This window comes from Pomacea canaliculata, linkage group LG10 (genome assembly GCF_003073045.1).
Source record: "Pomacea canaliculata isolate SZHN2017 linkage group LG10, ASM307304v1, whole genome shotgun sequence".
Taxonomy (NCBI): domain Eukaryota; kingdom Metazoa; phylum Mollusca; class Gastropoda; order Architaenioglossa; family Ampullariidae; genus Pomacea; species Pomacea canaliculata.
In genome coordinates, this window is record NC_037599.1 from 3385438 (window position 1) to 3399177 (window position 13740).

The 13740-nt window shown below is 35.9% G+C and overlaps 2 protein-coding genes across 8 annotated transcripts in view; both read left to right on the forward strand.

Annotated features, from left to right (window-relative positions):
- LOC112573614 (CAP-Gly domain-containing linker protein 3-like) overlaps positions 1-4447 on the forward strand; it is a 29199-nt gene extending 24752 nt beyond the window's left edge. For 5 of the 6 annotated variants that reach the window (XM_025254145.1, XM_025254148.1, XM_025254149.1 and 2 more), the window contains 5 exons: positions 141-152; positions 1285-1373; positions 1648-1678; positions 1914-2008; positions 2308-4447. In XM_025254145.1, coding sequence (XP_025109930.1) covers positions 141-152; positions 1285-1373; positions 1648-1678; positions 1914-2008; positions 2308-2606 — 526 coding nt within the window. In that variant the 3' untranslated portion in view covers positions 2607-4447. The remainder of the gene's footprint in view (positions 1-140; positions 153-1284; positions 1374-1647; positions 1679-1913; positions 2009-2307) is intronic. The other variant, XM_025254147.1, reaches the window with a different exon arrangement.
- Positions 4448-5096: 649 nt separating this feature from the next.
- The window catches only part of LOC112573613 (dedicator of cytokinesis protein 7-like), a 39760-nt gene continuing 31116 nt past the window's right edge, over positions 5097-13740 (forward strand). For both annotated transcript variants that reach the window (XM_025254141.1, XM_025254142.1), the window contains exons 1-15: positions 5097-5236; positions 6470-6584; positions 7771-7946; positions 8137-8208; positions 8570-8681; positions 8950-9162; positions 9373-9458; positions 9783-9849; positions 10167-10316; positions 10490-10555; positions 10792-10990; positions 11294-11502; positions 12194-12287; positions 12505-12667; positions 13507-13624. In XM_025254141.1, the coding sequence (XP_025109926.1) occupies positions 5193-5236; positions 6470-6584; positions 7771-7946; positions 8137-8208; positions 8570-8681; positions 8950-9162; positions 9373-9458; positions 9783-9849; positions 10167-10316; positions 10490-10555; positions 10792-10990; positions 11294-11502; positions 12194-12287; positions 12505-12667; positions 13507-13624 (1884 nt within the window). In that variant the 5' untranslated portion in view covers positions 5097-5192. The remainder of the gene's footprint in view (positions 5237-6469; positions 6585-7770; positions 7947-8136; positions 8209-8569; positions 8682-8949; positions 9163-9372; positions 9459-9782; positions 9850-10166; positions 10317-10489; positions 10556-10791; positions 10991-11293; positions 11503-12193; positions 12288-12504; positions 12668-13506; positions 13625-13740) is intronic.

The window sequence follows — 13740 nt, forward strand, 5'->3', positions numbered from 1 at the left end:
TTTTTCCCACTTCAGATATGTTAGTATTTTGTGGTTTTACTATCATGTTTTGTGCATTGTAGATTGTTTAGTCTAAGATGGTTTTCCATGGTCTGCAGCATACGTCTTATCAAACGACATCAATTTTTGTTTTATGCCAGACTGAGAGGAAGGCAAGTAGTGTATCAGACAATTGCAGAGATGCAAGGACTGTTCCCATGTGCAATATATGCAGTCCATTATATGTTGGTGTTGCACATTATACCTTATGCTCCATGTTGATTTACACAGACTGACCTGCTTTCAGTTGTGCAGCTTACTTAGGGTCATGTATATTGTTCTCTTACCATTGGCTCAGGAATCTCTTGTGTGTGTATGCTTCAGCTGTCGTAGTTTCTGGGGAGCACACCTCTGTAAAGCTTGCATAGGGTGATCACATGTACAGGAAGGGAGTCCTGGGTCCTGTCACTGCTGCAGATATGGTGTTTATTTTGCTCTAATGCATGACCAATGTTTGGAGGTGCTTGTTGATAATACATTGGTGTAGGTGCAGTGATCACTTGCGTTCTTTCATTTAATTTACTGACTTTTGTATGACATATTTTGTTGTGACTGTGTAGGGTGCTGGTTGTCTTTTTTAATGTCATAACCATCATACCCCTCAAACCAACTTTTTTCTTTCTCTCCACTCCATAAGAAGGTCACTTCTTATAAAACTGATGTACATGTTTTGATCTTATTTAGGAGTAAATGCTCTCTCAGGCACAGTTGACTATAGAAGAGTAGGCCATCTCTTCTGCTTCAAGTGTTCATTGACTAAGAAGTAGAGTGGGAAGCTAGGATGTAAATAGGTAGATGGTGATGTTTATAGGGTGGAGATGAGCATAAAGTTGTTTGAAGGTTAGAGTTTTTTGTAAAATGTTTCTGCTGTCTGTTAGACCAATTTTTAATAAATTTTTTGTTTGTGTATTTTTTTAATGTGTTGAATTTTGTCAAACTTTTCCTTTCTAAACGGAAACCTTGTATATACCTGGCAGTTTTGCATTCAGGGAAATCAGGTAGCCTCTACAGTCATCCACTTGCTTTTGACATTCCATTTATCCCCAAAAAACTTAAAACCCAGACTTCACAAATATACAAAGATGCCGGTGTCAGAGGCAATTTACACAGTGCTATAATTAAGTATTAAATGTTTTGAGATTATTTTAATTAATTATGCATCCAAATGGTACTAGAATAATTACATTTAAGTATGAAGGCCAAATTTGTGTGTTCAGTCTTTGTCACTAATTATTGTGTTTTTAGGTTAGGCGATCGTCGTTTCAGTTCAGATGAGTCTTTGGAAACAATCAGCTGGGGTGCTGTGTCAGAAAGACTGGACAGGAAGGTGCAAGGTATAAGATCATAAAATACATATACTCATTCGCTCCTTTATTGATATGTATAATTGCTGGAAAGATATGGATAATTGAATAACACTTTTCAAAATGATAATGAGTACAGTGTTTTTTACATGATATAATTGTTTTATATCATTAACCCATATTTTATACCTGCTTATTTACATGCAAATATATGTACCCTCATTGTCTCTTACACACAAAAAATATTAAGTATGAAATAAGACAAAACTACAAGCACAGCTATAATCTTGTTATATTGTTACAGGTTTTGGAAGGAGTAAAACACCAACCAAATCGTAAGTCACAAACTAAGTAGTTGTTTTTTTTCTTTTTTAAAATTTTCTTTCACATATTTATTTTTGCCTGCATAGATTTATAAATATAGATTGTTCTAAGGACTCCCATGGAAGAGGATTTGACATTCTGAAATTACAAATCTGATTATGATAGTGAGCAGCTTTTGGGAAAGCACATTTATGTCTGGTGTCTCATTAATGAATGACAAAAAAAAAATCTCACTTTTTCTTTTAGTCCAAAAATTGGCATAGGCATTACACGCACACCTGGAGCAACACAAAACTTCACCCTTGAAGTTGGCATGAGCGTTCTTTGCAACAATGAGCTTGGTAAGTGTGCATGTGTGTGACATAACAAAAGAATAGTGCTTATGAAAGGACTGTTTGGTCATTAGAAGTATTGACAGATGTTTTCTCAGTCTTTACCAGGAAGTCGATCACCTGTTTTTGATCAATTAATGATAAACATAGTTTCTTATACAAAATGCTTACATCAGAACTGAAAGTCTAATTAAAGTATTCTTGTTTATGCTTGCTGTTTTTATTTAAAAGTTTATATCATAGTTCACAAACCTCACCCTAACCAACAACAAAAAAATAAAAAACACCAAATTTCTTTCTTTGTGCAGGCACAATACGCTATATTGGACCCACAGAATTTGGAGAAGGTACCTGGCTAGGTGTAGAACTACGCTCACCCAAAGGAAAGAATGATGGTAGTGTTCAAGGAAAACGTTATTTTACCTGCAAACCAGACCATGGTCTTCTGGTCAAACCCAGCAAAGTCACAGTTCGAGGAATAAATGGTGCAAAGTTACTGGGAGAGAATCCGTCCAGCCCTGTGGAAATCAGTACAAATGATCGGCACAATCGAAGTTCAGGAGAAAGAGATGTTGAAAATAATAGAGATAATAAGAATGAAAGATGAAATTGAAATACAGCAACAGAAAGCCTCAGGAAAATAAAAACGGAAAGAAGTGAGACAAGACCAAACGTAAAAAATAAGATTACAAACCATATCATTGTATCTAATACAAACAGAGATTGCCATATTTTTTTATCCCATTTTGTACACTACTATTAGTTGCTCAGCTGAAACAGTTTATGAAACAGCTTTTCACGTAAAGCTAAGACTTTTCCCATAGATGAACCATTTGATGAACACTGCCATGGGGTTCTTGTAGCAATCGTCTTGTAAATCTTTGTTTTGGTGACAAAGGGCAAGTTATGGACATGCAACATTTTCTCATGCTTGCAACTGTATGTGTATGTGTATGTGTGTATGGGTGAGAGAGAGACAAAGAGGACTGGGAAGAAAATTTATTTAAAATGGAACAATAACTTCATTTCAATCTTTTACCATCATTATTTTCTTTTTTTCTCTCATATCAATTTTTCAGTTGGACAATCTGTCTCCACAAAATGTTTGTAGCTTTCTATTTTTATTGCATATTTTGTAAATATGTTTAAAATACAAAAAGGCACAAAACAACGAAGAAAGTACTACATCATGAAGAAAGTACTTCATCAAATACATGGTACAGGCACACATAACGTTCACATTGCAAAAGTACAGATTGTTTGAAGTACCAAAAAGAGGGTGCATGTAGGTGGCCCCTCACTGTTGCATATGTACAGTTACCTATTTACACATGCACACTTTCATGCACAAACATTTAACGCTGCTATTTATTTTGACCCATGTTAACCTTCAAGAAAAAAAGGCTGACCACAAACATATCTAGATGCTGTTTGATGAGGATTAATTAGCTGGGTATTATATCTTTTTCCTGATCATTATATTCTAAGGTAAAGGTTTGGTAACTTGTGGTTAAAATGAGTGTTTTAAACATACATTTCATTCTGTTTTCCCCTATTTGTAAATAGTACATTTTTTTTTTTACAAATCTCTTTAAAAGGCATATGTCTCACCTGTTAGTGGTAATCAAATGTCTTCCTTTAAAGGTGCAGCATTTTCTGGTCAACATCGAAATTATGATGTGATAAAGATAATAATTTTGCCACAGTTGCTGCTGATTGTGTCTTTACAAACGTTTGCTTGCAGTCTTTGGTAACTCTTTGCATGTGTTTTTTTCCATTGTCAGCTTACATGTAAATACCAAAAATGATTTATGTTTGCAGGTTTTATGCTGACTTTATTACAATTTTACATTTCTGCAGTTATGCATCTTTTAACTTATGCACAACTAACATTTTTTTAAACAAAACTGCTCACTGATACATGTTTTTATTAATTTTTTTGATTAAAGTTTGTAAATTTATTAGAGATTGACGAGTCTTCATTAAAACATTACATTCCTTTCAAAGACCAATTATAAAACATTTATCTCCCAAAGACAAACTGTCAGTTTTTGGAAACTTGATCCACAGTTTTCATTACTAAAAGTTTATATTAAAATCTACCTCTGGTTTTCACATAACATTTGTGTCTCCGCCTTCAGTACAGCATTCAGTACGACGTGGAGTGGAAGACTGGAGGTAAAAGTTCTTTGCTGACCTTGACAAGTCCAATCCATACTTTATATAAAACTAGCAGTGAATCGTGGCACGGATTGTGAGAAATTCACTCCAGCTTTCTGTTACAAATCAGCACATTACCAATTACTTTTGCTTTCTGAGATCATTGAAGACCTATGTAAATAGAAAAAAAAAACCAGCCTCTTTGTTAAAACTGACTAGAACACTGCTGTGCCTTTAAATTGTTTGAAAATCGGGCCGTGTTAAAGCAATAAAAACTTTTTATCATCATTTTTGTTCGCAATATTTTATGAATTTGTCTACATGTATGAAAGATTTGAGCGTGCAGTAATCCGTTTGTGTGTGGATCTGTATGCTGTTGAGCGTGCTGGGACGTTTTAAGGCACTCGTTCTTCTCCCTAAACCGAAGTTGACGAAATGTTCTAAATGTCCTCGTAAGTACCAAGTAACGTGCTGCCAACATTTGTTATGATTTTTATTGAAAGAGTAAGGATATATATATATCACCACGAATACATCAGTGATGTCTCTGTCCTTAGTTTGAAAATGTGTGGGTTAAAAACAAAATTCACCAGCTTGCAGCCATTGCAGCTTATGGCATAGTTTGTTTCCTGCTTTCTTCTGAAATCGCTCTGATCATCTTGACTCGATGAGAAATATCACGCACGTGCTATATTTAAACAGCGTGGAACCCAGCGGATCAAGGATGGAAAAGAACACGCCTCTATGTTCCTAAAACACAGGATCACAGTACATCAGAAATAATTTCACCTAATCTTTTTTTTTATAAAATCCGATTGTCTTAAACGTCATCATGTACAGCACAGTGCTTTACAACTCCAGGAATATGAAAGTAAAATAAAATAAACCAACTCTCTACTTCGATAATTCATAGACGAACTTGACCTTTGACATTTACACTACGAAATGAGGGAGAATCCAATATGCAGTGGGGGTGGCAGGGTTATGTTCAAGAAACACACTAATCTGTGACGTACAACGCAGGCGGAGAAAAATGTCTGTCTCCGGCCAGAGGGCTTTCGCCCAAAAACTTAGCAAGTAAGTAGATAGTAGACTTAAGATGACGGGCAGTAATCTTTCTTTAGAGTCTGGCGTCATAGGGCTCAATTAATTTTCATAGGTTTGCGTTTCTTTTAGCTATACTGTTAATGTGTCGATAATCATTTCCTGTCGATGACAATCCCCCCTTTATTTAGTTTCCTAAGCAGACTGTTCTGTTTGTACGTTTTTGATGATTCTAAACACAATGTTGGATTTTATTTAGTCTTTATTTACAAAGTAAAAGTTTTAGTTACCACCTACTATGCCTCATGGAAGGGATCGTGCGTTTGTGCAATATATCTTGTTGTTCGAGTGGAGTGGAAGGAGAGAATGGCTCGATGACGGTTACCCCCCCCCCTTTATTTATAGTTTCGGAAGCAGACTTTTCTGTGTTTGTACGTTTTTGATCATTCTTAAAAACAATGTAGGGTTTCTTTCAGTCTTTATTTACAAAGTAAAAGTTTTAGTTACCACCTACTTTGCCTCATGGAAGGGATCATGCTTTGTGCAATTGTTGTTCGGGTAGAGTGGAAGGAGAGAATGGGGGATGGGGGAGTCGGCTCTTGACTCTGTTTCAAAGCAGGACCCAAGATTACGATTGGCATTACGGCCTCGGGGAGATAGTGACGAAAGTGTGGCGGATTATTTGTAAATGTAGTCAATGCTTATATTTACGCGATCATTATGACTAATATAATTCTTGAAGGACATCATGCAGTCCCATCGTTGCATACTCCGACTTTTAAACCTTTAAATTGTTGTTAATATAGCATTGTGCCTCAACTATTTTTTAAGAGTTTGAGGGAATAGTGTTGTATTTTAGTCATCAAAAATATCTAGAAGATTTTCTTTAAATTATTTTATTAATAAAATACATGTACAGAAATCACAATGACATCTATGCAACATGCATATCATGAAAAAGTTAATAGCAGTAAAGGGTTAAGCTAATAATGCTAGTTAACAGCAAACAGTAAGGGGTACATGGCAATGTTGATTTAATTTTATAGGTTTTATTGAGAACTTTGTATTTAAGTATCATAAATAACATGTACAAAAATAGCCTACAAATATTAGGCAGTTATTTTTTAATATTAAGATTATTTAACTTCTAGGATTCAATTACTTTTTAAAGCTACATAATTCTCACAATTAGACTGTACATTAAAATTGTAAAAAATCTTTCCTTGTATCGTGTATGCTAAAGTAACTGTAAAAGTGTCATAATAGGCAACAAGCTGCAGAAGTTCGGCGACAAGTATGTGGAAGTACAGCCAGCAGTGTTTCAAGTCATGAAGGATGCCGCACTTTGAGTGGACAGTCCTTTGGCAGCACTGGATCAATGGTGGGGAGCTTATTATTTTGCGTTTTAAGAAGAAAAGAACTATGTGCCTAATTGATGCACAAGAGATGTGCGTGTATAAAAATCATAGAGAAATTAGTAACTTAGTCTAGGTTGGGAAACAATTAACTCATGGGGGAGGAAGGAGAAAGTGGTTGGGACACTGATGTCTGAACTCCAAGACATGTAAGTTCGATACCTGCATATTAAACTTTCCTAACAGCTCAGCAGAAGAATGAATGAGCACCTGACTTCTTAGAGGTTTGGGGAAAAGTAAATAGCGAAGCAAGGGAGAGAAGATGGTCACCCCTTCTCAAAAGGCTGGCCCTAAGAAAAGTATAGTCTATGACGCCTCCCTCCCCAGTGACTGAAAAATCACGAAACTACCTTGAACTATCTCACAGGACCTTAATATCCTGTGTTGTAAATGCTGAAATAGAGACAAAAGGAAAGGTGTTTACATCATACAATAGTCAATAGCCAGTGTTAGTATGTCAGAATATTGAGTTGCCATTATATTTTATGAGCTATTTTTAAAAACAGACCAGTGGAGACTTTCTCTGTGTACAGTTTTTCAAAGAATATAAATGGCAGACAGTAACTTCATTAGCTTCTAATAAAAAGCACCGAACTTGTCCTATTGTGAAATAAGGTGTCCTATTTTGCTGACAGGTTTACCACATAAAAAAGAAATGTTTGAAGAATTCTTTGATGATGCTTAATATATGCATAGCATTATTGGCCATTATCTAAATAGAGTTTCCAGTTGCATGTCAACCCATGCACAGTTATGTATGATTGATCCTAGAAATAAAAAAATAAGAATGGATGATGTAGTGTAAGACAAAATTGTGAACATATATATGACAATCATGGTTAAAAAGTAAGCAAAAATGGTTTTGCCAATAGTTTTTGAAATACTTTGAACTTATTCTGTACATTTGTATGCTTATTTTTAATAGGGTTCTAAAAATGTTTTTGAGTTTTTATTGTAAGACAAATGCTAAATTGCTAAATGTATGTCTGACATTGTTCCATTTCTGATGTTGCTTTTAATTTTTTTTTTTTGGAGCAGCAGTTGGGGGGTGGGAAGTGAAAAGTATTATTGAAATCAGATTAGTCAAATCTATTGTCGTACTTCATTTCCTATTTCTGTTTTTTACTTCATATGATGTTTTTACTGGTGTAGGTAACTTTGACAGATGTTGTGGACCCACCAGATTATGAAGACTTTGTAGTACAGAATCAGTGCTTAGTAGAACGGGATCCTTTTAGGGATCTTTTGCTGTACCCAGAGGATGATATTGAGGTCATCACAGTGCAGAAACCCTGCCGCACATTATCACGGCTGGTGCCAGAACCGGGGTAAGAGATCTAATTGTTTGATTTCTGTAACTTCACTTTATTTAACAAGTGGTAAGGCTGTGTTTGCTGCACCTCTTCGTGATTCTTTGCACTCAATATTTGAACTTGATTATTACTCTTCATCTGCAAGATAATGCTACCAGAAAATGTAAGTGAAGGATTTAACTGTTTGCTTATTGTAATTTAACAGCGCCGATAATGACCCACACATTAGTGACTGTGTGCGCCGCTACACCTCAGATTACACCACTGTCAACAGACGGTAAGTCTTCTTATAAAAATACTATTTCATTATCTTTTCCTGGCGTCTTCACTCCTGGTAACTCATCTTAAGCCAGAGGAATGTAATACAATCAAGAAAAATCATTTAGCATGTCAATTTTTTAATAATACAAATAATAGGGATTATGTTGCATTTGGTGTGCACATACTAGCATGCCTTTTCTTACTGGAATGATTTGTAAAGATTTTTGGCTTATTGCTAGATTTTGTTTTACACAAAAATAACAACCACAATTTTAGTTTCACCTATAGTGGCTAGGCTGGGCTAAGATACCTAGACTAAATATAGATTAGTACCAGGTTTATAATAATACCTATAAATAATTATTAATAATACATAGGTACCAGGTGTATAGCTCCAGCCGCTGCAACAAGGAACGGCACACAGATCAAGGCCTTGTACACCATGAATATGAGATCGATGTCGAAGATCCACCCCTGGACCAGGAGAAAGTATATAAGACTTGTGCTGGAATCATTATAATGTTACCTTTTTTTCCCTCTGTCTCTGAAAACTTCTTTTGGTGGAAAATGTATTTTTAACCCCTCTCTGCTTTTTTAATAATAATAAATGTGATTTATATAGTGCTCATTAAGGAACATGTTCTTAGTGCTTGAGATGTTGTAAAACACAAAACCCTGTTCTTTGCTAAAGAGGTTTTATCCTTACTGTCTTGACACCAGCTATGAGATAACAGCAAGACCATTTAATGTTTCTTAGGACAATAGCAAGCGACATTCCATCCACATGAATGACACACCACGTGGAAGCTGGGCGAGCAGCATATTTGACTTGAAGCAATCACAGGCAGATGCGCTTCTCCCTAAGCTGCTTGAACGTGTCACGTATGATGAAGTTGATCGCAACAACGAGGCACAGCGTCAGCAGAATCGACAAGACTCTATCTTCTCTCTTTATCCTTTGGCAGAAGAAGTAAGTTTTAGATTTAGTCTTTTGTGGCTTAGTGGATCTGATGAGTTTGTGTTTATTGCATTTTCATTATGATTTAGTATATAAGGAATCTGAGGATTTTTAGAAGCAAGTGTTATTTTCATGTGAGGGCTTGTTTTTAAAAAAAAATTTGCATCAGGTGGCAAGACTTGTGAGAAACTAAGGTATCTATTGCAAAGCCTTGTTTTTCAGGAAGAGCCGGTTGAACGAAGAACTCTGCCTGAGATACCTAGGGAACATTTTGGACACCGAATCCTTGTCAAGTGTCTTAAACTTACGTGAGTTCTTTAATGCCAATGCTAATGTTGACAGACAAATTGTTGTTTAATATTTAAACCTTATAGCTCTAAATTTAGGATGGGTTAAAAGTTGCCAAATCTCAGCACGTCAGAGTCTATACTGTGCTTGAAAATTCAACAGATTTCTCTTGCTAAACTAACTTCATTTTGAAATTAAACTTGCAATCTGCACAGTATTTTTAGATATATGGTGTTCAATATCTTCATTAATTTAGAAGTTGGTAAATGCAAGTCAGTAAATTTTCCTTTTCATGAAATTATTTATAAGTGCGATGAATATTTTTTCAATTCAAATTCTTGTAGGCTGGAAATGGAAGTAGAACCAGTCTTTGTCTCCATGGCACTTTATGACTCCAGGGAACGTAAAAAGGTAACTAAAAGCCCCCAGACTTTTAGTAACTTATTGTTCTTCCATTAACATTGTGTATGCGTGGGCTTTCCAATTATGTATGCTTAGCAAAGTATCAACATTTCAGCACTGACTGTTAAAATCAAGGTATGTTAGAGTGTACAAGCAGATGGCAGAGGATTGAGTACAGCAAGACAACTTGAAGTTCTTTAGGTGCCAAATGTGAAGATTAAAAAGATCAATTCTTGAGGTACCCAGATGTGAAGATTAAATACACCATAAGAACAGTTTGCCTGTTGAAATAAGTTTTAGTTTAATAATGCCCTGTTTATTTGCAGATATCAGAGACTTTTCACTTTGACTTGAACACAGAGCCAGTGAAACGGATGCTTTCTAATCATGTCTCACACCATGACACCTCAACGCTCAGCCATGCCTGCATTTTTTCAATTACCTATCCATCACCTGACGTGTTTTTGGTAGTAAGGGTAAGGAAGATTCTTGAAAGGGACAGAATAATATTGACACATATTTATCCCCATGTTCCTGTTAATAACTGGGATAAGGCTAGGGTTAGTTAATAACTTATTTTTATTTAGTGTCATTGTTGTTTTCTATAATTATTTACTTTTGGACCTTAAAAAATTTTTTTTTTGCTCAGCTGGAGAAAGTGCTTCAGCAAGGGGATATAAGTGAGTGTGCAGAGCCATACATGAAGGAAGACAAGGTATAGTGCAGGATGACTTTCCATGACTTATTTTCTTGATCTGTTATAGATTTTTTTAAGCCAATTCTTTAGTCTGTTTGAAAGGGATTACTTTATTGCTTTGGCAAATCAGAAGATTTGTTTTTGCCCTTTTTCTCATGAGCCTGCATGAAGAATTAAAACTGTTTCACATAAATACTCGTAACTATAGCAAATTTATCATCAACATGAACTGATTTGATCCCATTTCTCAAAAGTCAATGAAAGAAGAGAAGTACCGGACCCAAGCTGCCCAATTCTGTGAACGACTGGGTCAGTACCGTATGCCATTCGCATGGACTGCCATCTATCTCATGAACATTGTCACTGGTGGAGGCTCCATGGAGCGGGAGACATCAGTAGAAAAAACAATGGATGCTTTACAAGAAACAAATACCAGCAGAGCAGCAAGTCTAGGTATAGGTCTCTTTTGTAGCTTTGTAGATGATTTTATGTTTCTGACAAACCCTGGTGATTTCCAGAGATAGCTTAACCTAAAACAAATGCATAAATGAATTTAGAATTTGGTATGCCATGATATGCTTGTGTTCCTTAATATGATGAGTATCAACTGACATCTTGTGATGATGTGTAACAAGTGGAGATTAGTTTTCGTTAGTGGGAAAATGTACTAAAAAAAAATCTAATTATTGTCACTACTACTGTTATTTTTAACTGAATAAATAACAACTATCTCAGTATTGTTTATCTTGTTTACAGACAGGAGAAGTGGGCTAGGGGGAAGTCAGTTTGATTCATTCCGCTCAAAACGCTCCAAAGATGATAACACGCTACTGGGGCGACGTGGATCCTTTGACAGAGGCCGAAGTGGCTATGAAAAACATCGCAGCTGGTCACCTGATACCTATGGTGCAAATCTAGACAACTTTCGCCCAGTTACTCTCACAGTGTCCAGTTTTTTCAAACAGGTGCATGCAATAGTTTATGAGCCATGTTCTATAGAAGCCGCAGCATTGCTTTGCATAACTGTTAAAATCTTGCTGTTCTTTATGATTTGCAGGGAGATTTAAGGGAACCTACTCACATTGGATTAGAGCTTGGTGATTCATATTGATTTCCTTTAACCATGTTTTTTTTTTTCAAGAAGTGGGGTTTGGTGGGAGGTGGGTGTTGGTGTGCATACTTTGATGTAACAGGGAGACAAAAATCGATAATAAAATAAACAGATGGACAGAATATCACACTTTTGGGTGTCACTAACCTATAATATTGTACAATTGATCAGAGTAACAACATTTAAAAATAAGAAATTTATATATATGACGATAAATATATATAAAGAGTATAAACAATAAAATTTACACAAAGAGTCAAAAAGTGAGAACAGAGCAACATATAATAATATACAAATATTAATGAGGTGTAACTTTTAATAACATTTAAAGAACACTTATGTGCTGGAAGTTGTCTTAAATATTTATCAGAGATATATTTTAAGTTAATGCTTGAATAGCTAAGTTGCCTGGGAAAAAATGCATTTGAAAATAAAGTAGGTTTTAGTGTTTGGATCCACAATTCCTAGAAGTGTATTTTGGCTCCATTTGTTTTTTATAATATATTTATTTGTTAATTTAATAAAGTTGATTGATGTGTGGGCAGGAGGGTGTGAAGCTCAGTGATGAAGATTTGTACAAGTTTCTAGTTGATCTGAAAAGGCCATCCTCTGTCCTGAAACGTGTAAAATGTATACCAGGTAATTCATGGCTTTCAACTTGCATGTATATACATTGTTGTGAGCAACTGGGATTTGAGAGAAGTGAGAAAAACTGGAGGAGAGAAGTGGACAGGGTAAGTGGAGAGAGAGAGAGATTGGGGGAAGGTGGGAAGAGAAGAGGGAGGGGCTAGTAAGGGAAAGAAAGAATGTGATGACATGCCATGTGTATTTAAAACCAATGTTGCCATTATTTTAGCCACCCTGAAACTGGACATATCTCCATGCCCAGAAGAAATCAAGTACTCTTTGACACCAGAATTGATGAGAGTTGAACCATATCCAGACAGCAAAGGCCGGCCAGTGAAGGAGATTCTTGAGTTTCCTTCCCGCGAGGTGTATGTTCCTCAGACCATTTACAGGCACGTTATTTCTTACTGCTTTACCAAATAGCATTAACATGCTCTGAATTAGAGATGTCTTCATAAAGTCACATCAGAGCTGCACTAAAATATTTTTACTCAAGTACCAGTATTAAAGGTGAATGGTCAGAAAAAAGCAGAATGATGCATCAAAGGATAGAGGACTTCTAGTCGAGGGAAATCCTTGTTCTCATTACTAATGGGGTATGCAGTGACTAAGATGGTAGAATGTTCTAGAATGTACTATCTTGTTAGCTGATGCAAGCAGGGCTAGCTAATCTGTTCAAATGAACTGGATGCCAGTTAACTTATTTAGATGAAATGACTGCCTGCTAAACTCTTCCCCTTGATCATCAATGATGTTTTGAGGCAAGGGCCATATTCATGAAGCAGGGGTAAGTTGTCCTGGGTAATTGAAGGGTAAGCATCTTGTCTCAGTAGTTGTCAAGTGACATCTAGAGACTGGAGATGTCGCTTTACCCCTGGCAAGTTATAAGCCAGTGTCAAAGATTTCCTGGGATAAAATAATATAAAGCAGTATACATGGAGTCTGGATAGTACATTATAACTATAGAGACAAGAAGTTCTAGATTTTCCTTTTTTTAACTCCTTTGCAATCACTTGCTTTTGCTTCATGAATACAGTCCAAGAATGATAGCATAATTAAAGAAAAACAGTCATAAGTACATTCAGATATATATCTCAGTGAAGTTGGTACTGTTTCAAAATACTTTTTGCTGGGAATCATGAGATAATAGGCATTGTTTTAGAGCTAAAGATCAAGTAGTGAAAAAGCTGTCACCAACACATTTTACAAACAGTGTTTATGCTGATGGCAGGAATCTTCTCTACGTGTACCCAAGAAGCCTGAATTTTACCAACAGACAAGGTTCAGCCAGAAATCTGGCTGTTCGTGTGCAGTTCATGGCTGGAGAGGATGAAACTCATGCTCTTCCTGTGAGTTGTTTTTGGATTCTATTGGTAAAATTCGTTTTTCCTTTTACTAGGTGAACATTAAAGATGAGAAAAAAATCCTTCCCCACACACAAAGGAAGAGATGAGACTTTAGGTCA